This window comes from Pithys albifrons, chromosome 4 (genome assembly GCF_047495875.1).
Source record: "Pithys albifrons albifrons isolate INPA30051 chromosome 4, PitAlb_v1, whole genome shotgun sequence".
Classification (NCBI taxonomy): Eukaryota; Metazoa; Chordata; class Aves; order Passeriformes; family Thamnophilidae; genus Pithys; species Pithys albifrons.
Genome location: NC_092461.1, coordinates 77,069,023 through 77,095,570, shown reverse-complemented (window position 1 = coordinate 77,095,570; position 26,548 = coordinate 77,069,023). Strand labels below are relative to the sequence as shown.

At 41.6% G+C, this 26,548-nt stretch overlaps 1 protein-coding gene and 1 pseudogene across 2 annotated transcripts in view; one reads left to right on the top strand and one right to left on the bottom strand.

The window, feature by feature from the left end:
* CABLES1 (Cdk5 and Abl enzyme substrate 1) overlaps positions 1–26,548 on the top strand; it is a 75,459-nt gene that overhangs the window by 25,690 nt on the left and 23,221 nt on the right. The window contains exons 2-4 of one of the 2 annotated variants that reach the window (XM_071554678.1): positions 12,292–12,363; positions 14,463–14,555; positions 21,265–21,342. In XM_071554678.1, the coding sequence (XP_071410779.1) occupies positions 12,292–12,363; positions 14,463–14,555; positions 21,265–21,342 (243 nt within the window). The remainder of the gene's footprint in view (positions 1–12,291; positions 12,364–14,462; positions 14,556–21,264; positions 21,343–26,548) is intronic. The other variant, XM_071554679.1, reaches the window with a different exon arrangement.
* LOC139671744 (5S ribosomal RNA) lies at positions 4,492–4,607 on the bottom strand (annotated as a pseudogene).

The window sequence follows — 26,548 nt, the reverse complement described above, 5'->3', positions numbered from 1 at the left end:
AATAATATAAAGTATCAGTAGATGCAGTCTAACAGAGTGCCCTGTCAGCTTTTCTCGCTCTTGGTGTGTTAATAAACCTGCCTTTAGAATAAAATAAAATAAAGTATTGCAATTGGAAGGGACCTTCAAGGATCATCCAGTCCAACAGCCTGAACACTTCAGAGCTGACCAAAAATTAAAGCATGTTTGTGGGGTGATAGCCCTGATAACCGCTCCCAGGAACCATTGTCGGGGCCAAAGAGACTACAAGTGGCTTCCTGAAAGTGCTCAAGTCATATTGATGGGATTACCAAAGAACGGAGTGTAACGGTACTGACATGGCCCTTCTTCGCTACACCCTATGGAGACACAAGGAGCCAACCCTCAGGCTTAAGTCATCTATCACCCCCAAAATAAAAACTATTATTGACTATAATCACTCAACCTACCTAAGGAAAAAGGGTATAATAAGAGATTGGACTTGAGCAAAAACTGGGAAGAAAACTTCCACCATCTCTGGGAGGACAACTAATGAGCTACGCTGTCTCCTCCCATCTCTTCAGACAATGTATGGGTCAGAAACTATGTACTCTCTATATTTTATATCTTATGCTTTACTCTCTTACTTTATTACTTTGTACATTCTATCTTATACTATGCCTGTTATACAGTACCTTATGTTCTTATAATATGCTTTCACTTTTACCTCACAGCTACTTTGATGCTAATTTCACTGGGATATATCTTTACTCTAAAGGCATCTTGTTTACTAACTGTGTTTTGCTACTTTAATACTAATAATTATAACTTGCCTTACATCTCGTAACTTACCAGGTATATATCTTACTTTATATTGGTTATTGTGTTCCTTTAAGGTGTGTAGCTCCCTCTTTTTTTCGCATGTGTGTTAATGGGAAACAGCTATAGTCTTTCCTTTTGCTTTGTGTTATAGGGAAGGTTGTGTGCAAGTCATTTCGTTGCTCTGTGTTACTGAGGGGGGTTCTAGATTTGTGTTTTAAGTTGTTGTGTTTCTGGCTAGTAGTTTTCTGTTGTTAGTCAAGTCAGTCACGGAGGGTACACAGCTGTATTGAAACTTAAGTCTGATGTGCTTGTCTCTGTAGAATGTGTTTTGTGCTGATTTCTTTTGGGGTTTTTTGATCATCAGTTAAATACAATTATGCAGCTAAACATTATCACTGGCAATGCAAAACCCACAAGAACTGTCACATACTTGTATTAATAAAAGTTATTTCGGGAGCTGCTGTAGAGAAAGTTCTTTTCTGGCTATTAAGTGTGGTCTCATAGCAGAAGTTGAAAATTCTTCCGGCCTGTGTTCTATCCATAGTTCGACAGGCAGTGTTGGGTTCATAAGACTCTGATTTTTCTGGAGATGCTTATAGCCAATAAGTTCCCCCTGGCTAAAGTGTAGTCCTCATAGACAGGTCGAAAATCTTTCCAGCCTATGTTCTGTCCGTTGTTAGACAGGCAGTGTTGGGTACATAAAGCTTTGATTGTTCCAAGGACGTTTATAGCTAATAACTTTATATTAATACAGGTGATACAAGAAATCGTTGCATTTCTGCTACTCCTTTTCATGTGGCACATGTTGTTAAGGGAATTGTCCAAATTTCTTTAGGGTTTTTTGGGTCTTTTTTCCCCTCAAACTAATTGAAAACTGATATCTCATTACTGGGTATTTGCTGGCCAGAAAACTAGTTGGTGCCCAGAAAAATTCAGTCTTTTAATAACTGTGTAATTTACTAAGCTGTAGATTGCTCAGATTACCAGAATAAATATTATTTCTGAACATCTGATAACCCAGCACCATGACAGTAGGTAGGGAGTATAGCAATTTAAAAAGCCATAAATTTGGGAACCTTTCAAGTCTGCATATCAAGCTGTTTCTGGAGTGGCAGGACAACATGTGTTCCCTGTGTGAGTGGGTGGGGATGGTGACCTTGGAAGAGGCTGCTTTCGGCAGGGAGTAGGAGATGCTTTCTGAGCCTTGGAGTTCTGCTGGTTGCCATATATGCTCTTGGGTGGCGTATATATCCTGGGAAAGGCAATTTCCCAGCCTGCAGATGTAGGCTGCATTTGCCAAGTCAGTGGAAATTTGACTGGGGTGACTGTTGTGAAAATAGGTAGGAAGGCTTTTTGGCCCACTTCTTTATGTTTTGGACACTACTACACCCACCATACCTTAAAAGTGAGCAAATGATATCGCCACACAATGAAAAGTTACCAATGTTATGAGGATTCCTATAATACTTGCTTACTGGGAGTAGGGGTAAGTGAGAGTTCCTCCTGGAAATCCCATCTCTTAAATGTGACCTTTTAAACCATGATTTTTGTTTGTGTATTTGTGATAAGCTGAACCATTGTGCTTGGTCTGTAGCTGGTCTTTTGCCCTGCAGAACTAAATATTTACAATGGAGTAAATTGGTTTCTGAAAACGTTTAAATTTTTAATAGGGATCTGTACCAGGAGAGACCAACCTCAGGCTGGGAATGTGCCAATTACCATATGCCATGCTGAGCAAGTGACGTCATTGGAGAGAGAAGAAAATGATCTGTAAACCCAGTGCCTACTATTAGGAGGATGCTGTGCCCAGTCATGGTGGTAGGGATGGAAGGAAAGTGGTGGTGTGCTTTTCCTAGGGCCATCATACTGGGTGGCTTCAGGATCTGTCCCTCGTGTGAAGAGCAGGGAAGAACTGAGCTCTCCCGTTTCAAGCTCCAGGTCTGCAAGCTTACAGGCATTTTGAAGCAGTTCTGCTGGACAGTAAGGATCTGCCACTACCCTAGTAATGGATCTTGTGGTACTGTTTTTGAAATGTCTCCAGTATTACAAACATGTTGTTAGTAAAGCATAAGCAAATGCAGTATTTTAAGTAAATACATATCTTTGTACTCAAGTGTCTTTTGCATTAAAACTGGCTGTGCATGACCTGACAGGGAAGAAGGCATTAATTCCTGTGTATGTAATAATATTTAAAATTGCAACATTTCGACTGTCTCACTGTATGACAGATATTAGAAAGTTAAGATATCTAAGCTATCTAATATGATAGCTGATCTCTGAATTATAAGAATTGACTTGTTGGTCTTTAGCAATGCATGTCCAGGGAATGCAGGGTATTGACTCTTGGGTGTGTAATGAGATGATGGGAAAAGCATCTGATCCCAAGGGAATTTCTAGCAAATGTAGCCAGAACGAAATGCAAAGTATGCACCAGTAAACACACAGATTGCCACTACCTGTGCAGCATTCGTATCTCATGCACAAAATACCCTATGCTAGCTTTCTCCTGTTTTCTTTGGTTGTTATGCCCTAGTCTTAGAGGACTTTTCTTTCCTCATGAGAAAAACTCTATTCAGGCACCTCAAAGTGTCTAGGATACTTTTTTTCACCAGTGAGACAAAGTGTCTGTTCAGATCTCTAGTAAGAATGCTAAAATGTGGGATTGCAGAATGTGTTTTCCCACATAGCACAGGTGCACCTGGAAGCAAGACAGGGATGAGGCTGGGCTGTAGGTCACGTAAAACCACCACAAATGAAATAAGGGAAACCAAACAGGAAAAGGCAGCAGTTTTAATTGCATGGTTATGTATGCAGGCTAGAATTTAAGTCTTTTTTTCAGGTGATTTAGTAGTGCAGTATGTGTTTTCATAAGTATCTACTGCATATACCCATGACTTACAAGCAAGTTTCTTAGTTAATTCCAGAACTTTGGCTGTTCTGAAATGTAAAATTATGTAATTTGATAATTTAAAGACTTTCACTCTTACAGTGTGGCTTCCTCAAGTGCTTGGTTTAAATGTTGATTCTTCATTTCCTTAGGATGTGATGTTTAAGGAGAAATATTGCATGTGGACACAACTCAATACATTGTTTTGCAAGGCACAGAGTTTGTCAGGCAGAAATTAAGCTGAAGAATCTGTTAGATGACAAAGGCTATTAAGGTATGGGGTTTACTGTAGAAAAAGGACCTAAAAATCGACAAATCATATGTTCTTTACAGTGCTATTGTGTCTGCTTTGGCAAGTATCTTTGTTTTCATAAGGTCAGAAGATTAATCTTGTTGTTTGCTTCTTTCATAGTGTTGTGTTCCTAATTAAGCTGGTCCCATTGATGTCTTACCATGATAATGTGTGTTAGGTTATGAGGTAATGGCTGTTATGAAAAAAATATAGCTATGGCAATGTTCAGGCACACTCAAATCACTGCACAGAAGCCTTCTGAAAGCTATCATATTGCTGCAGAGTCAGTAACATGAAGGCAGTGAGTCTTTAAATCATTGGTTAAAAAAAATAATTCCTTCATCATGGGCAGGCTTCGCAAACAAAGATTTGGGAAGGGCTCTCCGCATGTGGGTGTGCCCTTCCAGACTGCACAGTGGATTTTTTAGGTGAGGCACAGCGTGTGCAAAACTGGCCCCACCGTTTGCTCCTAAGGTTCATCTGCCACGACCGACCGAGCTTGGACACTTGACAGTGAGGTCCCCAGGACTAGAACCTACAGCCCCCGATATTCCCAGGAGATCTCCCATCCAAGTACTAACTGGGCCTGACCCTGCTTATCTTCCAAGATCAGATGGGATCGGGAGTCAGGGTGGCATGGCCATAGCTTAAAGATAATAAAGAATGTAGATTCTAGGCACTTCAGGGTCTGCATGAGCTCTGCTATCTTTAAGTAAATCTTACTGAACTGCACCTCTAGCTCCTACTTACAGCTTAGGTAGAGCCAACAAGAGGACTGGGTCCAGAGGCAGCTGCCTGCAGAGGGAAGATAGAATCATAGAATCATTTAGGTTGGAAAAGGCCTTTGAAGTTCTTTACCTCCAACTGTTAACCCAGCACTGCTAAGTTCACCAATGAACATGATAGTAGGTTTCAAACAAGATCTGTCTTTGGTGAATTGGGAATCCAGCTGGGGAAGGTGAAAATTAGATGGCCCCTAGAGTTAACAACATGTGGTGACAGCTCTCCCATTCTCCCTGTATTAAACACTGTATTTTTTCCTTCATTAGAGATTTCATATCAGTGCCTAATTTTGAATCAATTTCTTCCCAGAATCATGTCTTCTAGAAAGACTAATAATTCGTATATCAAGGTGAGTTATGCAAGATGCTAAAACATCCCAAAAGTCCAAAAATCCAGTTCTTCCATGCCTTCTATTTTTCCACACACCTGTATATAACACATTCACACTATACAAATGGTTTGTCAGTGAACGTCTTGCTTTCCAGCAGTTCTAGTGTCAGTCTCTTGTCTCTTTGCAGTGCTGATACTCCTGATTTTATATTTGATATAACCAGACCCAAATGATCCCTCTGGGGCATTGGGACAGAGCTTTGCTAGAATTTTATGGACTATTTGAAGGATCATATGTGCAAAGCTACATAATAATTTGTGAACAGAGCATTATGATGCATTGACACACTGTGAAAGGTCAGCAAGATACCTCAGTATTGTCATGTTTATTTTCTTCATTGTTTCTTCTTTCTTACTTAATTCTTTCTTCCATCATACCTTTGGAATGGCAATGTAGGTGTTTTTCATGCTGACAGGTCAGCGGGCAGCGGTTTAAGTGCTGTGTATTTTCAAAGCTGGGTATTGCAGGAGGATGAGGCTTGGAGAATGAGTTGGATGGCAGTACAGGTGGAATACTCTGCAGGAGGCTGTCCTGGTTTAGGAGGATTGTGTAACATGGAGTCATGTTCATGCCATAGATCTCCTTTCATCCCCTTGTTTTCTGTCCACCTTCCTACTTACCCCAAAATGTTGATAGAGACAGAGGAGAGATTTGACAAGGCATTATTCTCCTAGTTATCACTAGGTTTGATGGTCTCTCTCCTTGCAAATACATATTCCAAGACAGTAGGTTGTTGAGGGTCCTCCTAGCTCAGGATTTCTGCATCAGAGACCTTCCTTCACAGCCCACTGTAGAAGGCTATGGTCTTAGGCCATATTGGCATCCTACCTGCACACAGGTGACAGCTAAATGGAGGGCTTTTGGTATGTTCTCTGTGTTTGGGTTGGGCTGCTGAATTAGCAAAATAACTCACACATAGTGTGTGCCAGATGCTTTTAACTCCCATTGTGGGCAGCCATGACAATACACTGCACAGCATGGAAATTCTAAATGTAGTTTGATGTTCTTTGCAGAGAATTGCTCTCCTGCATAATTATGATAGCACACAATTAAAAACTGCCTTATATTGCTTTAGGTAGTCCCTGAAAACTTTGTTTCCCTTAATAATTTTCAGTAGTCTCAAGGTTTGCTTTTCCTGTGTTTGTCTTGCTGTGATATTGGCAAAAGATAGGAAGAAAATAAGCTGGGATTTAAGAATCCCAGTACAAACTTCAGAGAGAGGGTGAGAGGTTACTCATTAGCAGGTCTTTCATCTGTATTCATGCTGGGTCATGAAGTCAGGGGGCAGGAAATGAATGAGAATTTGTTCACAGCTGATGTCTTGTATAATATTTCAGAAGAGTGTATTAATTGTCACAACTTAGCCTGGGAGTTTGGGCAGAGGTGTTCAGGTGGGAGGCTGAGAAGGAGTTGGAGAGAAGTGGCATTTAGATTTCCTTGGGGTGACGAAGGGACTGGGGCTGCTGGGGGCAAGGCATGAGCTGCATCTGGCAGCTCTGCTGATACCTGCTCCCCTGGCCCAAGGGAGAGGAGCAACTGCACATCTGTTCATACCCAAATCTAGGAAAAAGAATGGTAAATGTACCTTACTCAAAACTCAGAGTAGCCTGAAAGATATGTTTGTTGCCATAATATTGTAAGATATAATACATATATATTTACATTTAGATTTTTGAGATTTTTTTCATTCTAGCACATAGAAGCCTAATCTTAGATCTCCTGGAATAGTTCCCTTGCTTGCCTTTTACTGTTCAAGCCATTTTGGTGCTGGAGGAAACAACATGAAGCCCAATGTAAAAGCCACCCTAGGGTTGCTATTCCCATAGGGATAGGATCAAAGTAATGCTTTGTCTGGTTTGACCTATGGAAGCTGCAAGTCCAGAGCATGTTTTAGAAGCTCCCCAGACAGTGCTTGAAAAAGACTAGGTTGTCTTTTGAGCAAGACCTCCTTTTTGAGTCTGGACCCTTTCACAGGGTGGATGGATGGCAGAGGGAAGCCCCTCATGGACACCTCTAGGCAGGCCCTGAAGTATCTTTACAGGTATCTTGATCTCATTTCCAGTCACTGCGAGTTTTGTGATTTACTGTCTTTCCACTCCCCTTGTGTACCTATCTAGGGTAGTATTCCTGTGTGTAGGATACATCTTTTGTAACAAAGGCATAGTGAACATGAAGAATCCAGCATTTTCAGAGTGCCAAGCAGTTTGTGTTTTCCTGAGCCACAGTAACAGTTCTGACCAAAAGGTAATAGCTGAGATATTTCTGCCCTGTGGTTCTTGTTCATTTTCCCTGGCCACCTGAAGGGAGGAGGTGACCCAGTGGACATGGGAACTGCCAACAGTCTTCAGCTGTTGAACAGCCTTTGTCCTCCCGAGTTCTCCCACCAGTGTTAACGCAGCCGCTGGGTGTGCAGATGATTAGCGCTCTGTGTCCTATCATCACTTCATCTCGGAAGGGATGCAGATGTTCCAAAGTGAAGAAGGTTGTCCTGAAGGGATGTATTCATTCTGGGAGCCAGCAGCACCCACTTCAGCTTCAGCTGATGTAGGTCTGTAATCTTAATAGAAGCAGAGGGGAAAATACACTCCCAACTATCACAGAAGTTAGGTGTATTTAAAATGCAGCTTTGTCTTCCTGATTTTGTAGCTGTGCTAGAAAATCATTACACATGGATTTATTTTTCCTTATCTCTTGGATTATCTTTGGCTTCCTTCTTTCCTGGATGATTTATCCAGTGTTCTGATTGCAGTTTCTTTTTTTTTCTTATCATCTCCCTTCTATGTGGTTTAAGATTTTGTATGTTTAACATAATTGAGCTGAGTATTTTGCAGCAATTCACAGTGAAGTGAAGATAATTTTCCACTGATTGATGGGGTAGTTCATGGTGAATATTTTTGCAGTCTACTTGCTTTGGCCATTTTCTGTTTTGGTTGCAGACCTGCTTTATTTTATTTATCCTTGTATTTAGTTTCTTTTTTCCCCCCCTTGTATTTTACGTCTGTTTTGCAACTGAGCCACATATTAGTCTGGCTTTGGAGAGGGGAAACGAAGACAACATGTTAGCTTTTAAGAAACTTCCACAGAGATTCAGATAGATGGTCAGAGATAAATCCAGTAAGCAAACGGTCATGAATCTCTTAGAAAACACCCACTTAAAATACCAGGGCAGCAAATATCTCCTTAGTTTCTTTCTTTGGACCAGACTTGGAATTTGATTGTAGGGTATTGGTTATTTCTGGGCTCATGCACAGGGAACAACTGCAAGGAAACAGACAAAAATGTTTTAGATAGGTGTTTAAGAGAAAGAGATATTAAATAGTTTTTAAACAAAAAAAAGCTCTGTAAGCTGCATGAGACTGACCATCATAGTCCTACAGGAGCTGATCATTAGAATGAGGAGGTCTTCCTTTTTTCAGTGCTGGACTGCTTTTTTCTGTGTGCATGAGGCTGTGGGCAGAGAGGAGTGAGTTTAGTATATCTAGAATATGGTGATTAAACTAGGAAGAATTCTTTAAGGCTTTCTGTGAGCTTGGAAAGAGTAATATTTTTATTGAAACATCTTTAATTTGGTTATTAAGAGCAATTGTGTTTTAGTGTGCTAGCTGGCACAAGTTTAAAAGCATTTTATATTGAAATTGTATCTGCTTAAAGACTTAACCCAAAGCCTGAATCCTGCATGAGTCATGTAGTGCTGTTTTGTTTTGTTCATGTACATTTATTAGAATTTCCCCCTAATTATTATTGAAATAGGACATATTTTAATGAAAAATAGCTATTAACATAGCTTTACATCACAGTGATGTTGGTGTGTGATATAAAACAGTTTGGATTGTTTCAGTGCAAGTGTCTACATGTACCAGCTGCTCTGGCATGTTAATCAATTTTTGAAAAGTAACCCTTTTAGAAGTTATATAGATAAACCATGGGTGCTTGCCTGAAGAAAGATAGATTATTGATTTAAATATTAAACACCAGTTGAGATTATTAAATCTTAATGAAGTCAATGTAAAACTACTTTTCCTTGTATTCCTTGGAAGACCCTTTCAAAAGCTTTGCTTTTCCAAATCTGTTTTTTTTTCCTCTGTGTGTGGCACAGAATGTGACTTGGTTCACAGCAGGTAGCTTCATTAGTTGGCATTTCTGGTATAATATCCAGCTGTGGAAAGATTATAAATATTGGTATTTAGGTCATCTTAATTAGGCCTTGAAATAAAGAGTTAACATAAAGTGGAATAATTTCATGTACTTCATTGTGGCCGAGTTTCTTCTGTGTTTCCTGGACAGTATGAACTGATTTCAACAGACCTGCTCCAAATCTGCCTCTTTGGAGCTCCTTTGACAGTGCAGGAAGTTGAACTGATTAAAACTCATAATTCTGGGGAGAGGTGAAAGACATGGAAATTTTCAGTTGGATTGGGTGTTGGGCTCAATATCCTTGATCTCACTGCTACTTGTGCCAGTACAGGGAGTGGATTGGGCTGGGACAGTCACCATTTATATCCCTGCAGGCTTCTGTGTGACCCATGCTTCTTCATTGCTGGTGATTTGGGGGGGATTATCTGCATACTTGCTTCCTTCTTTCCTGGAAGAATTTACCCAGAGGTATACTTATGTTATGCCCTAGTTGAGAGTGGGCTCAGGTGTCAGTGCTCCTCTCCCAAGCTTGGGTGAAAAAAGGGCTTCCCCTGCTCCTTTGTGTAGACTCACTTGCCATGTTAGATACCCAAAATACTGCAAAATCACCACCAAGGAAAATCAATGTGAGGTCTTTTATGCCAAGAGGAGTGGCGGCAATTTCCATCTGGTATTGCATTTGAGGCTGGCAAGCAAAAATCAGGAGGCAACATCCCTGGTGCTGGCTTTTAGAAGTTGAGACCAGTGAGGGAAGCCAGAAGAATCTTAACACTGACCAGGCAACTGGATGACGAGCTGATGAAATACAGTTTGTGTGCGTTTCTGCGAACCAGCACATTTGCCTTAATAACAGATGCCAATGTCTGCCAAACCACCAGCAATGAAGCTGAGGATGGTGCATAACTTTGGGCAAGGAGAGGCTTAGAAGAGGCGACTGGAATATGCATCTGGTGTTGTACATTGTCTGGCATTGCACAGGCATCTAGAGAAAATACAGTGTGACTAATGTGATGAATTTAATATGAAAAAAGTGTCTAGGTTGTACAGTTGTTTATCTGTCTTTGACTAACGACATGCCAGGTATGCTTTTGGCATTGTAACACAAGATGGGAGAATGCCATTTTTTAAGTATGTTATTAAGCTTATGACATATAAAGAGGTATTAAAAAGCCAGTAGGTATCATCTGCTGTGTCAGTGGTGCTGGTACCTGAAACTTACAACTTTTGTTTATGGATCAGTGAAACTGAAAATGAAGGGGGAGCTCCTCCTGCTCTGAATTTCTCCCTGTAAGAGCATTTCTATATCCTATCTGACTGTGGATGTAGCTGAGGGAGCACCCATAGGTGCAGGACACAAACATTTTGTCTCTTCTTCCTTGTCTGTGCCAGCACATCCTGAAATGCAGCTTTTGTTTTCTCTTAACTTTTTAAAGGTGTATCCTGTCTTGCACCAGATCTTCTAAAATCCTAGTTTAGACAAAGCCTGAGGGGATTTAGGTTTGCATATTTTCCTAAGAGGATTAAGTTTCACACTTAGTTGATCTATGAATTGTTTGAGGGTTTTTTAAATGATTTTCTGAGTACACAAAATGCCACGTACACATTCAAATTGTCCTGAAATCTGTTGTCTGGGGGGTTTTGATAGAAATCTGGTGTTTGGATTAATAGCAAACAGAGTCACTGAACCTCAGGGTTATTTTGAACTGAAAAACATTTGGATTATCAAAATTGCAGCTTGGCTGCAGGAACCGTTGTAGCAGCACAACCGAAGGGGCAAAGGAATTGCAAGAAGGATTAGAAACTGCTTACAGTGGCATCAGAGAAAACAATTTATTGTGAAAATACAGCCCAGGAATAAATTAACAAACACCCTTCCAAGCATAGGAGTGCTCATAACATTCTGGAAACTCTTTGCCTGCAAATCAAGGGAATAAGGCAAAAAGTGGGAATTGGGCAAAAAGTAATGGTAGTCTATGAATACTTTTATTGTTTAAGTTCATACTGATTAAATCTGTATGCCTCAGCAGTGGGCCCCAGGAGCGATGGGTGTTGGCATTCCTCCTGCCAGCTGGGTGTTGGGGCACAGTGCCCTGGCACTGCTGGCTATTGCAGCTGTTTAACACCCATTGACGATGGAGTAGTTTTGATGATTGCCAGCTTAATTTTTCATTATGTGCCTGCAGGTGGGCTGTATCTTACACATCCATTTTTGGTATTTACAGTGTGTTTTGGAGGGCTGGGTGCAGCTCCTTGTTTTGTGCTGTTGTCTCAGGGTGTTTGAGGTTTTGCAGCAGCAATTGCTGCTAAAACCAAGTCTGTAGTGGGGCTTCTTCCCTGCCTGCTAGAACAGTTGAAAAACCTGGAATGCTAAGTTTTCCATACTTATTTCACTGAAGCTGGAGAAAGGATCTGACTCAGCCATAGAAAAATGGTTTAAAACAGAACTAAACTCACCTGTGCTGTTCCCAGTCATGGTCAGAACTTCCTTCTAAACTGCTGGTTTGTGCACAGTGCTGCTGGCACTATCTTTCATCTCTACAGGCACTCTTCACAGGAGTGATGAGATTAATATCACTGAGAAAGAAGTGGTGTTTATGTGGCAAAATGGGCAAGAGGCAAAGAGAAGTGTGGCATTGTGAATAACATGCAGTCTGTGTATATCTACATCTGCATTACTTTGTCAAAGCACTATATCTGTAGCATCGTATGCTGTACTGCAGCACATGCAGGAATGGTATTAGATGGGTGTTAAACCCTTGAAGGGAGAGAGGAAGAGCTAAGGGAGGAGCTGTTGCAAACTTTCAACTTCTATTTTGTTGTAGAAGCTTGTATGGATTAAGTTTGCCTCTGGTTGGGATCAAACAGGTGGAGTAAGATAAGCAGAATGAAACAAAATGTATTAATATTCAAAGGTATGGCTTAGCTAGTGAAGAGTGGTTTGTGATCTTTACTAAATAACAGCTCTGAGGACTTTCTCATGCCCTCTAATCAGCAGTCATGTTTTGTGTTCTGTTTTCTCTGCAGACGTCGGCTGATCTCCCAGCGATCTTCTCTGGAGACTCTGGAGGACATCGAGGAAAACGCCCCACTGCGGAGGTCATTTTATTTACTCTCTCTCAGGCTTCTTGTCTGTAAAGCATATGCATGGACAGACTTGCCATCCCTCCCATGTTGAAAAGTAGCTGGATTGTTAGGTTGAGGTGTTTTCATAGTGAGAGGTGTTGAAACCTCACATGCCCTGTGAGGTGGTAGGTGATATGAATTACACGTTCCCTGGCTTTAGGTTAGTATTTTTAGTTGTTTTGGTGTTTTGTTTTTTTTTGTGGATTTTTATTGTTTGTTCTCTCAGCACATGCAATCTTATTTTGGTTACCAGCATTACTGTCTGTGTGTTGGCGGTTAGGTTTGTGACTGCTACCCCACTAAAAAATCTGCCCTCATCCTTGTTATATCAGCAGCTTCAGTGCAGTTTTATTTCTGCATCTGGGAGACCACAGCTTACCTTTCTGGGGACCACAGTAATTAGTCACTAGGCAGTCCTCTGGGGTAATGGAAAATGGAACAACAGCTTAACAGTTCAGAAACTGGCTGGTTAGTAACCTGACCAGTACATGGAATGCTTCCAGGTCAGCTGTTCGGCAAGACAGCAGCCTAAGTTGGACTGTCTCTATCTTAGGAGATACAATTCATCTGGTTTGTATTGGTGTTTAACCTATAGCCCTGTTTATCCAGATGCAGATTCGCTGTCTCTCCCTACCTCGAAGCAAAGACTTAATAGCAGAGGCTGTACCAATTGACCTACTACCAAGACTTGATTATTTTTACAAACCTTACTGTTGCATGCTTACTAGCATGTTATGAAGTGTTTTCACAAGTGATTAAAACGTGTAATTGGCAAAAGATACAAACAAAGTACAGTTTGCCAGGCAGTATTTTTACTTGCTAATTTGCAGAATTGGTAGTAGAATGTCTCTCTTGGTGGTGTTTTCCTGTGAAGAAGCTAACAAAGCTAATTGCAACCAAAGGGTGAGGAAATCTCAAGGATTTTACTAACAGGAGGAAAGGCAGAAATGTCAAAGTGATGGGGTCGCCCTCTCGGGGTCTGCCCATGCAGTGTGGTGGTGTTTGGGTACAGCAACAAGGACTGGCAGTTCCTGGTGGCCTGGGGTCTGTGGTCTGTCATTTCATCCAACAAAAGGACCTCCCGGGCTTGAGAAGCTGCTGAACTCTGCCTGTGCAGAGGAAAGGGTAGTAAAAATAGTTTAAGGAAGGTTAATGCAGAGGGACCGTGCTGGTCCCGGGTGCCGTCAAAGGATGCTCACGCCTCTAGCTCCCATGGAGAATGCAGCAGCTGCAGTCCAGCAGCTCTGGCTGCGCAGGGAGCACAGGAGTTTCCTTGGCATTATCTCCAGCGCCTGCGCGTCACGCCGTGCCTTGCAATAAAACAACACCGAGATGAAACAGAGAAAGCTTTCACATGCGCTGTGGTTTCAGCTGATTAGAAAGAGGCAAGGGGGGGCGGGGAGAGGAGGATATTGCTGTTTGTCTCATCTCTCCTCCCTCTGGCAATTTCTTTCTCTAACTGCAATTTATAAAGCGCATTCAGATGTGAAATAGATTTAAGACCTAATGTTTTGTAGAATAATTTTTTCCCCCCGAGGTAATTTATTTATTTTCAGTTGTTTTGTGTACTGTCAGAACATGAAAAGTAATAGAGTTAAAAGCAAATAGGAATTATCCTTGACAGTGGGAGATTTTAAACCTTTCTAAAATTAAAGCAAGAAATGTTTTATCAATGGCTGAGGAGGTTACAAAAGCGTGGGTATTGGTGCAAATGGGAAAATTGCATATTTACCAAGTTTTACTTTAGTTTCATCTTTTTTCCTCTGAAAGCCTGAGCTAAGCTGTCACAGCAGATTACAGGAAGTGTTACTTTGCTGAGAATTTTTTCTTGCATGAAGGGAGGGGGCCTGTGCCTTTTCTTATTCTTAATTTAAATATTTTTTTTGTTTGAGCTGTCGTGTTTCCAGACTTACTGTCTTTATTGTTCTTGCTGATTCCTAACACAGGGTGACTTGAATCATCTGTCTCGTCTTTCCTTCCTGCTTTTGTGTAGACTTCTTGGCGGTACAGCAGGGAACTGAGTACTTCTATTTGTTTCTTTCTCCCCCCTCTGCAACTGATTTATTTTTCAGATGTCGGACACTCTCAGGATCACCCAGACCAAAGAACTTTAAGAAGGTTCATTTTATTAAGAACATGCGGCAACATGATACCAGAAATGGCAGGTACTGTGCATGCAAGGGCTGCTTCTGCAAAGGCAATCCACGGGGTGTGAGGGAAGGGGCAGGGTCAGCATCCCTGTGCAAGAGCACAGCGAGCCATTGCCACTCACCACATATATATTAATGGCCTTTAAAACAGTCTGAAGGTGCAGGCTGTAGTGCATGCTCCTTCCTTGAGGGAAGTGCATGTCAATGGAAGTGCTAGCCCACAGATCTTAAGACCTGTGTCTCTTAAATACAAATAATTTGCATGAAAGAAAAATCTGTGGTGCTGTCAGAGTAAACTAGGTATAATCTGGTTGCATTTCTTTGAGGACGTTGCCAGGTTCTAAGTGTGAGAGAGGCACATAGCTGAACCAGGCCTGGACTGTTTAGCAATGGTTCAATGCTACTTCAACATCTATTAGGGGATATACAGTGCTGGTCAGCAAATGCACAGCCAGGGATGGTTGTGGCAAGGTGAGTCACAGGATCCTGGTTTCCATGGCAGATGTAGGCAGAGAGGCTTCTAGGGAATGTATGAGGGTGCACACCCTGACCTGGGACATGGACTGCCCATGTTAGGGCCATCAACACCAGTGGGACCTGTACTGCAACAATCGGCTGGGACTTGGATTACTGCAAAGACATGGTGTTCCCATCAGCAAAATGGGTTCTTTATTGCAATATCATCCAGCTCAGAAGTAAAACTATCTCTTCCCTGCTTGTAAAGAAGACACCTGTCCTCTCTGATTTTTTTCAAAGACAATTTCTCCGCATGTCTCATGATTTTCTTTACTATTGTTCTTCCAAACCTGAATAGGTTTGAACTAACTAGGCTACCTGAAGAGGGTAGGGTATGTGTAGATTAAACTGGCCCACTGAGAGCTGACCCTTGCACATACCTGTTCTGCTAAAATGCCCACAGCTGAGAACCGTATATGTTCTGGGGAACCGATTTGTGCACATAGCCTTTGATTTCTGTCAAACATGGAACCACGTTAAGTTGACATTCTGATATTGCATTTTACTACAGGTTTTATGAATTGAATTCTGGTAGGTGTTACATGGCTCAAGAAAAATTTTCTTCAGTTTTATTCTCACACATACAATTATATGCAGTGCAAGGTAGTCATCAGCATAAATGTTGCAGAAGGTGGCCCTGAGAGGGTTTTTGTATCAAACAGGCAAATGCAGAACCACTGACTTGACTGTTGTCTGACTAGCAGCTGATTCTTGTCTTTACAACAAATACATGTGGAATTGAATGCTGAAAAGCAGCCCTCTAACTACAGTACATTTTGTGCATAAGCAGATGTATGCTCTTGGAATTTCTTACAGCAAAAAATACTTACAAGGTATTCTACAAATTCCATAGAGAATGAGTAATTTCTGAGATGTGTGTATAAAATCTGTGCATAAAACTTGATAGAAATATTACTTGCAGAAAAATGAATACTTGATTCATAAACTCTTCTCTCTGTGTTTTGCAAAAAAGTATTTGTAGCATATATGCAACATTTTATTTTAATTCACAGATCAGTCATTATGCCTGACAATATAACTGAATATTTTTCTAGTTAAAAAAACAGTGAGGAAGCTTCTGTTTTTCAACTGGCTTCTTATCTTCATCAGCAGACACAGTTTTCCAGAATATTTCCACAATCATAATAAAGATCTCTTTATGTAGAATACAGATACAATAAGAATAAGAGACAGTTTTGGAAATACTTTTTGTCCTCTGGTCGTAGAACCACAACAATATTAGCTAAAAATAAAATACAAAATGAACACTTTGTGTCACCCCTGTGTCTAGCAGTAAGTAATCTGAGCACAGACTGTGTTTTCCTAAGGGGTCTGGATGCAGTTGTAGTCATGAACTTAGTAGGCATTCCAGATGAAAAGAACCTTTAGAAATTCAGGTGGATCTGCTTTATGCGTTCATTGTAAAATCAATGGTGTTTCTGAGTACCTTAAGTCCTTTAAAGTTGGTGTCCTCTCCAGTTTGCTATGACAAAGAAGCACAAGTGTTGCAATGGATAGAAATCCCTCCTGAAGCTCCTTTCCATGCCTGAGACCTTGTCCCAGGTGGCTCTTGCATGGTCATGCAGGATGCAGGTCCTGAGCTGGGCTGGAGTCAGGCTGTCTGAGCTCTTTCAAAACCCCTGACCCTTCTGTCACAGCATGTCTGTCTTTCATTTAACTTGAGGAACCCAACTTTGAAAACACCTAGACTGAATATATTTTTGGGTGGTGAATTTGGTGACTGGGCTTTAAAATATATAGCACTTTCAAATAATTGTTTCACTGGCTTGTGACTGTGAGTGTCACAGCAAAGAAAACTGCAGTGTGTGTGTTAGCTCAGGGCTCCTTTCTCCAGTAACTGCCCTTATTTCTGGCTCTCAACCTGTAAAGTGACATGTCCTTGTCCTGGAGCAGGAGAGCTCCTCTCAGCCTCAGGGATGACACATGTTGAGTGACGATGCCTTTGACAGTCCAACAGCAAGGCAGGATTAGCTGTGGTTGAAATAAGAGTTCAGCTATTTAGCACAGAGAAAAAACACCGATACACAGACCAGAGCTTATCAGCTACTCCTTGTAGGTTCCTGTTGATAGTTCTGTGCACTGGTCAAACCGGTTTCTTTGGATTTGTAGGTCGTGGCTTATTAAAGGAGCTAGAAAAGTAGGTTTTCTCGACTGTTTTATCAAAGCAATCTTGTAAAATAGCACAAAATAAACTTTCCCATTAAAAGACAAAGACAAGTCAACCATAACATACAAACTAGCACAGGTAGCCACCAGCATGTGGTTTTAACCGCTTCACTGAGCAGGTTTATTGGTGATGTCCTCCATAAACTCTGAAGCAGAAGATAAGCAAAAACAAGCCACCTAAATGGCAACCTGAGCCAGCTGAACAAACAATTCATGGTGAGAATGGGACAAGAACATGTCTACAATAGCAGATATAAAAAACAATAAAACAATGTTCCTCTCCCACCCCCATGCCATTTTTTTCTCAGTTTTTTTGTTGGTATACACAAAATTCCAAGCACCATCGTGAAAGGTCTCTTTTGCTGCCATTTTAATTGTGCAAATGCACACACATTCAGTCCAAGAGGCTGACTTATTTGCAGCATCCTCACAGTTCATAATTACTCTCAGCCATCTTCTGGTAGCCGTTGACCTTGTGAGACTCCAAGATGAGGGCTGCTACCCAGACAGCATCCATGGTTTGTGTGTTCACCTTTGCCAGCAGGGCAGCAGGGCCCTGGCAGTCAAACATCACCAACCAGGAATGAGAAAAGAGGCTACAGGAGTGCATGTGAGTGGTGTATATGACGTGTATCCCACAGCCTGATTGCAGCCTATAAGTGCAACATAGTCAAACCTAGACAGACACTGAAGAAAATAGACATTATTCTTCAAGTCAAGCAAATTACTGATTCTGTTGAAAACTCTGCTTAGTAAGTTTTTTCGTATCATACGAAATTCAAAAACTAGCTTTCACAGTCTTAGACCTTTGCACATTGTCAGAACTTTCTTGCAAAAGAATGGTTGCTCTGAAACAGTAACTAGTACAGGTTCTCAGTGAAATGTGAGAATTAGAGTGTGAAAAGCTTTTTGTGATTTTAAACATGTCTAGGTGTCACAATTGGAATCAGGGTGTGTAAACCCACTCTAAAACAGCTTCTGATATCAGAGGTAGCTCATTCAGAGCTCCACAGTATTGTATATGCCCTTTGTTGAAGAGCTGATATCTAGAAAAATGCTTTTCTCCCATAGGCAATAATTAGATTTTCTTGAACAGCAATGGACTTCCCCCATGCCTTCTTGTGCAATGCATACTTTGTGGCAAAGTTCTGGAATTTCTGCCCCAACAAACCCTTCCAGGCCTTTAGAATTTTTTTTCTTTCCATGCATGTCATCAGACCTCTACATAAAATGCAATTTTATCCCTCCATGATGAGCATCTGACCACTGCCTTCCTTGCTTCCCTTCCAGTCTAGCTCCTAAGGCTGTTTTGCATCAACCTCCTCCAGCAGCTCTGCAAATGAGGTTTTGTGGCATTCTGGCAGTGGAGGCCATGGGCTCTTCTCACGCCTCATGTGGGAGATCTTTGTGTAAAGAGTGTCTGATGGTTTATGGAAAGAGAGGCAATACTGGGGTCCCAAGGGGAAAAAATCAGAAAAAAAATAGAGGCTGGGCTGATGCTTTTTATTTCCATTCTTGTCTGATTCCTTCTGATACACACAGTTCCGTGGTAACTTCCTACTGTTGTCTTTGCTTGTGGACGTGGAAGTACCAGTTTGTTTTTCTTTTAAGAGTTGAGCGGTATTTTTAGGGAGGTGTAGGGCGTTGGTGGAAGAGCTGTGTTTCCAGAAGCAACCAGAGGGAGAGGGATAATATGCTTAGTGGATACTGTGGTTTTCCGAATTCAAAGATGCTTTCTGATGTCAGCCTTGAAATCTGTGCCAAGTTTCATACATCAGCAAACAAGGCTTCCAGTGAACAAGCAAGCTGTTGTGAGTAGCAACCATTCAGCAATAAGCAGTAGCAGCACACAATTAATCATATGCCAGGGTATTTTGCTTGTGGATTGCCACTCCCAAATACGAAAAATTTTTCCCTCTGCTCTGTAACTTACTGCTGCACTATTAGACCATCTTATAGGATCTGAGGTATTAACCTTAGGAGTGTTACAGCATTTAGACAACAATGAAATCATACTTCATCTGCTGTAGGAGAACTTCCTGAAGCTGTGTGCATGTTTATTATTAGAAACCATCCTTTATTAGAGGGTAAATATCCCTTTGCTTTTAAACATGCCTCCGAGGAAGAAAATAGGATTGTTGTAACAGAATGATCCAGGAGAAGGAAAATTGATCATTCTGCATTTTTCCAAGCATTACATGCAGCAGCTCTCTTGGGGAGCTAAACCTCTTCCAAGCATGATGACTAAGCTGGTCTCTTAAGGAAACAGTGTTTTATTAACAGTGTAACTGGTGTGAGATTTATAGGTGCATATGCTGGTTTTCAGACAGTAAAGAATTAAATAACTTGCTGGGGTTTGTTGTCCAGCTTTGACCAGTGTAGGACAACAGATAAAAAATTCAGATGAAATCCTTACATATAAATCCGTGGAACACAATGTCAGAAAAATCAATGCTGGAGAGCGGAGTAAGGAAGTGCAATAGCCCTAACAACCAGCAAAGCAGTAGGTCCTCAGATTTTTACCATAAGTGGAAATTTTTAGAAAGGTGAAACACTAATCAGATCAGAAAATAACACAAATTTCCATCACTGTGTCTTAGAGGAATTTGTCGTGGTGCAGTCTGTTGGCCAACTTTAGAGGGAAGAAAGAACAGTTGTATAATTCTCAGCCTCCTGAAGGTAATAAGGAAAGAGGGTATATTTATAAACAATGTTATTTATTAGTATTTTATATCTTACATCTTGATCAAACTTCTCTTGGCTTCTTGCCAATCTGCATCTCCCAGAACTATAGTAATGTAGCTACTGACAGTCCACGCTGTTTTATGGAAGATGGGTCTTGACTTCAAGGTGGTTTTGATGTGGCTTAATGGTATGTCAGAGCTTGATGGCTAAAGGCAATAGTGTGAATGTTTAACAGATAGGTTGGTCCAAGCTATTTGATTAAAAGAAAATTAACTCTGTCAGAGCTGAAACCAGGACAGTATCACACAGTGACTTTGCAGATGTTGTGGAGATTTGGAGACTGGTTAAAAATACAAGGCATTTGCTCTAAGAGTGGCCTGGATTCTGAGATAAGCTCTCTACAGGCAGATAATGTATGCTTTCACATAGCCAAATCTTGAGCTAACTGCCTATGAGGAATAACGGCAAGCCGTGCTTACAGGAGGAGGGATTCAGCCCTGACAGTGACTGAGATAGACGTCGGGCTGCAAGAAAAATGGGAGAGAACTGTGGGATCAGTCACACCTGAGTGTCAATGCAGCGTCATAACCAAGAGGGCTAATGAGATTGTTGAGCACAGAGGCTGGCTCAGGGCTAGACACTGATCTTGAAGGTAAGACTGAAAGTTGTGCAACTGCTGAGGTCAGTGATAATTCTCAGAGACTAAGAGAGGATGATAGGGTTAAACAGGAGAAGACTCAAGAAGGAACGTTGAAAACAGTGAAAGGATCTGAAAGCCTATGATAATAGCAGACTTAGCCATATTCAGGGATGAAGTCTATTTCAGGAACAAGAAACTGAAAATCAAGAGAGTACTTTGATTTAGCAGAAGAAGGTCACAACCAGCAGCCAGAAATTCTTTGCCTGATAAATGCAGACTCCCTGTCAGCCACAGAGTTGTGTGTATCACCTGGGTTGCTGTCGGATTTGTTTGTTTAGTTTCAGTCAGTGAGTTGTCAGAACAGTCTCATGCCTCTCTGGGTGGACTCCTTTCACTAGAAAAGCATCTCTCCTGGTTTACAAGCAATGTATTCAAGACAGTCTTTCTAGAAAGCCTACAGAGGGGGTGGAACTCCACTACTCACTTACAGCTCATTTGCTATGGCACAGGCTTCAGCATTTCTGTAAAGACTCCATAGCACGACACCTGTGAGATAAAAAAGAGGAGGGAAAAATTATCCATTACGGAAGTTTTATGATTATGAATTCCTCAATGGTAACATCTGTTGCTTTGCTTATTGTGGTGGGATTTTTAAATTTTAGTCTTTGATTTCTTTTATTTTCTTTTATATTTTAGAATAGTCCTTATCAGCAGCAGAAGATCCTTCTGTAGCATATTTTCAGTGCTGCCATATCGAGACTGTACCCAAGTCGGGTATGTATATTTATACATGTACTGCATAGTCTTTCTGGGCCTGCATGTAGACCTGATAACAGACAACAGCATGATGGAGGCTAATGCTTTTACATATCTGCTCTGAGAAGAGACTAATGCACTTAGGTGTATTTGCCTTGTGGAACATTACTGCTTTCAGTCCCCAGTTTATTTGTATGTGTTGTGGTATCTTCGATTATTAAACTGGAGAAAATTACCCCCCTGAAACCGATGTTCTTGAAAAATGCACTGTTTCTATTCTTTCTTCTGACTTCACACATCTTTGACAAAACAAACACTCAAGGCAGCACAACTTTAATTTTTAAGCCATCTTAGCTTTCTCATTCTCCCAAGCAAGCAGGGTGCTATTTCCAGAACCATGAAGAAATATTTGGACTTAAACAGAATACCTTTTTATTGTACTTTTAGCCATTGGTCAGATCATTCAGTCAGTGAAAACAGATTATTTTGGCCATAATACTATACGAGTTCATAGCTGGTGTATGCAATGTTCCCGCAGCTGCCTTGCATCCCTTGACTTGCTGAGACACTACTCTTCCAATAGAAAAGTTTCTTCAGAATGAAGTAGCTCTCCAAAGACTGAGATAGATTTTCACTCTTCCACTGAAACTACAGAAGTGGAAGAAACTGGATTTGGCTGGAAGACATTGCCTGGCAGGCTCTGATGACTAGCTGGGTGCCTTCAGATGTGGAGCACAAGGCTGGGAAGGGCAATACTGGTGGGCAGCAACTCTGTGCACCTGGGGCAGGGGAGTGAAGCGTGGCCATCATGGCCATGTGCCAGAGAGTTGAGAAGTCCTTGTAATTGGGGTTGACTCATTGTGACTCTAGAGTACAACATTTGTGGGAAATAGTTGGGTGATACACTGAGGTGGGTTTGAAGAATCCACAATCTAGAGTCAAAATTATCCTCTGTATAAAAAATTAATTTGGCTCATACTTTTCAGCCATCTATTTAGTTCTGGAGAAAGATTTGTCACAAGCTGCTTGTGCATCAGTAATTCAAAACAAAGGGAGATTAATGCGCAAAAGAAAGGAAGCACCTTTATAGAAGGGTTGACTTGGTCTTCTGTCTTTTGCAATAAATTTTTCCCTTAATTAAACTGTGATGACACATCAGGCAAATTCCTGACAGACAGGCAGATTTGCTTATTGTTCTTGAGTATACTGTCATTCATTTATGGTCATCGCCCTGTGGAAATTGTCTCTTTATTGGAAACTGAATATATTTTGAAATGCTGATGACTGGTTAGACCTTCTAAATTACAGCTGCAAAACTAAATATTATTTCAGCATGTCATGTCTTGTACTGTGCTTACCAGCAAAGAAGGGCATGGGATAAGAAGGTAGCAAGTTTTAGTACAAAACAATCCAACCCTGTTCCTTTTGCTAAAATGCCAAGATGCAAAAAAAAAAAAAGTCTTCTTTCTTTCAGAGCATCAGAGGAAGAGAGAAACAATTCTGTGGCACCTCCTTCCTAGAACAGCTGGTGGCAAAGAACAGATGAGGCAGTATAGCATAAACTGTAGCCACTCTGTTCAGGCTGCCCAGTGCTTGCTTACTTCGTTGCACATTTTGGATGTGTAGTAGGAGGGAGGAGGGACACCGGGTACTCTTTTGAACTACTGTAGTGACAGCATCCTGTAGCTTTATTTTCTGTGAATCTGGATTGCTGATGTCAGTCCACAGGCAAGATTTCCCAACTGGTTTATGTTCTGCAGACATTACTAAATAGTTAAAATAAAGAAACAGATCATTGCAGGGAACCATGGGCACATCTGAAATTTGACTGGAGAAACTGGCAGGAGTGGGAAAATAGGATGGGTGAGCAGGCAGGAGGAACTGTTTTGTGTGAGAGGAGCACATAGTGGAGCTTCTGCTGCTTCTCCACCTCTACTCCGACTCACAGGCACTACAGCCAGGGAGGAAATCTCCAGGCACGGCTGTTTTGTGAAGGCTGCCAGCCCCTGTTGCATGGTATTCAGTGCAGAAGAGCTGTACTGTATCGGAGCTGGCAGATACACTGCAGGAGCAGATCCATTATAAGAACTAGTGTGGAAAACAATTCCTGAAGTCACAGCTAAACTCTATGTACTTGTCCAGGGTTGATGGAACAGCATCACCCCTCACCAATGAGGTGCAAGCAGTGTATTCTACACTGTGCCTCTCACTTGTCCACCCTCCTTGCAGAGGTTAAACTACAACAGCAAGAACCCTCCCCAGACCTCCAAATCATGTTTTTAAGTGTTTTAATACAAATGGAGGTCTGGGGGTTGCAGGAAGAAGAGCTGTAGAAATATATATGAGAAGATGAAGTTTGAGGTGTCCCCTGGAATATATTTCCCAAATCTCCCTCCTCAGCACCTGGGCAGCTGCCAGTTCACTGGAGTGAAGCTGGCCAGGAGTCTTTTGAAGGGAGATGCACTCCACAGCAGTGTAGAGGCTGCCAGTGGTGAATGGCAGGTTTTTCTCCATGAAGTTTCAGAAGGCCAATCCAATGGTACTTGCTGAGGCTGAGAAGGAAGGACACCATGTGGTGGGGGAATTACTTTCTCTAGTTTTCTCTGTTACAGTGAAGAGAAGTAAATTGTATAAAGCAGAGACTGATGTGGAGAGAAAAAAGTCACATACAGGTCTAATCACTAGAATTTTCTGTCCTCAAAATTTTGTCTCTTTCTTGTGTCCAATGGAAATCTAATGCTTTAGCTTCAAGTGCTTTTGTACAAGGGAAAAAAATTAAATTGTCAAAGGTTTTGTGATGCATTATCTCCTGCTGGAATCACTGAGAGACAGGTACTTTTGTGGATCCAGGCCACAAATTCCCTCCAGATCTGACAACATTAAGATTACTGGCATCTTTGCTAGTGGCATGAATACAGGCACAGTTTCACCTTTTTTCATGGCCAAGAGTAAGGTAATGGACTGGATCAGAGCTTACTTTTCTAGATGAGCGGAGCAGCTGTGAGAGCAGACATAGCCGGCTGAAAGCAGTGTGAGAAAAGCTACACTGCAAGTCAGGAGCTGAAGGAGGTGCTGAGCATCTTGCCTGCTGGGATCCCTTGATCCCCAGCATCTCTTGGTGTTACAGCCCAGTCATCAAACTTTTTAATAATACTTGAAAATTTGAAGCATCATATGTAATGTTATGCTAATACTATTGTTTAAGTTCCTCTTTCTTCTTTAAATATAATACTCTGGAAGATAGAAGAGCTACTTTGTGAAAGTTATTAAAACTGGATTTCTGGCTCAACACCCACTTCACATCTTCCTTCCCACAGATGAGAATTATTCCCCATCTAGTTCTGCAGATGGGCAAAAAATTGGAGGTAGTAACGCCTCATTTTTATCAAAGGTGCACCTTATGCATCCCCTGAACTGCTGCAGCACACACATTTGTCAAAGGTTGGTTGTCACAGTGGAAGCTCCCAGCAAGTGGAGTTGGGCCTTGATACTGTTCCTCTTCCAGGACAGGGGAAGACACCTCAGGTCAACAGCAGGCAATTGCTCCATCACATACGCTCAGCACAGGCAGGTACACCTGCATGCTGACCTGCTCTGGGCCCTCAAAAGGGATCTCTGTCTTGGCAAACCCAAGAGTGAAGCCATTTGTAGGTGGATTAAACAAGACTTGAAGGAATTACTCATTTGGAAATGGGCTCCAGATGGTTTGAGGTGAATTGGATTTCAGCCCTTTGAGACAGGAGCTGGGGATCAGACACAGCAGATATTAGCCATTTAGCCATTAGCCAGGTCATGCTCCAGGCACTCGAGTCCCTAAAGAGCAACTGTTGTGGCCAGATTCCAGGAGCATGTCTGCAGATTTCTACCCACCCCACTCCCCAGCATGGTCTGCACAAGGACACTCTGCAAACCCACTGTGTGACCCAAGCCAGGATGGAGAAGGACCAGGTTCATCTCTGTCTGAAGGTAGCTACCTTGGAAAAGGCAGATACCCTGAGCACAGAAGAAGAGAACCCATTCTCCATTACTTGCCTCATCTTTAAGCTTCTCTTAGCACCACTTCTCCATCAACTTTCAAGGAGATGGTACAACTCTGGCAGTCCTCACAGAGGTTGACAGAGTTGTTCCATGTGGTGTGCAGGACATGGTGGCCTGCAAAAAGACTCTGCATGTGCTTACAGCCAAGTGAGCACAGTCCAATTCTCACTGGTATTTTAGGTGCCTAAGCAACTTGAAAAAAAGGTGATGGCAATGTAGGTCTGTCACTGATAAAAGTGTTTTATAAAGGAGGAAGGAAGTACTGGGTTGTCTTTCCCCCCAAGAACAGCAGGTAGTGTAGTTAGTGCGGTTTGTAATTCTGGAGGTTTTTTTCCTTTGGCACGCACCATTATGGTTCATAATTTTAAAGTGGTTTTGAAACATTTTAGGCTTGTTTTTATCAATGCAAAATCATTCACAGAGATTGAAATCACACCTATTCTGATGATACTTTTTGTGTTGTACGAACCTTGTAAGACATCCAAGTTCCTGTGAGGTCCTGTCCAGAAGTTGAATCTGGAGGACTTGGGGAAGGAAAAGAACTGGCAGTGTCACACAAATGCAGAAATGCAGCACTGCAGAATGGTTAGTCTTACACTGAACTCTAAGCCACTGGACCCACAGTGACTGATGGCAGGGCTGGAGGTGATGAGCTACAGGACAGAAAACTCAGCTCATCAGACTTGGCACGTCCTTATAAAAACAGCCAGTTCACCTCATCTTTCATTCTTCATGGCATTGAATTCATTAAGGGGTTAGAAACTTGTCTGCAGCAGACATAGCTGCTGAATATTGCTGTCTTGACAAAATATAGGTATTCCTCTGATGCAACTTGCCTCCAGCTAAGTAAAATAATGCAGTATGAGTAATCGAATGGATTGAAGCCCAGGAAGCAGACCATTCTTCTGAAGTTAAAGCAGCAAGCTGTTAGATAAAAAGAATTTGTGTCCTTCTCAAAAATGCTACTAACCAGCTTCATCCAGTTTCTAAAGATAAGTCACTGCTGAATTTAACTTTGGATTTAACTAAGTGCTGGCCAGAACAATAATGAGTTCAATGATGCCAGGAGCAAGAGGTTTTCAATACCATCACTCCAAATAACATCTAAACACAATGACAATTAGTCCATAGACCTGGCATTACCAACAGTTTTCTTTACCTGAACTGTGCAATCTTAAGTGTTCAA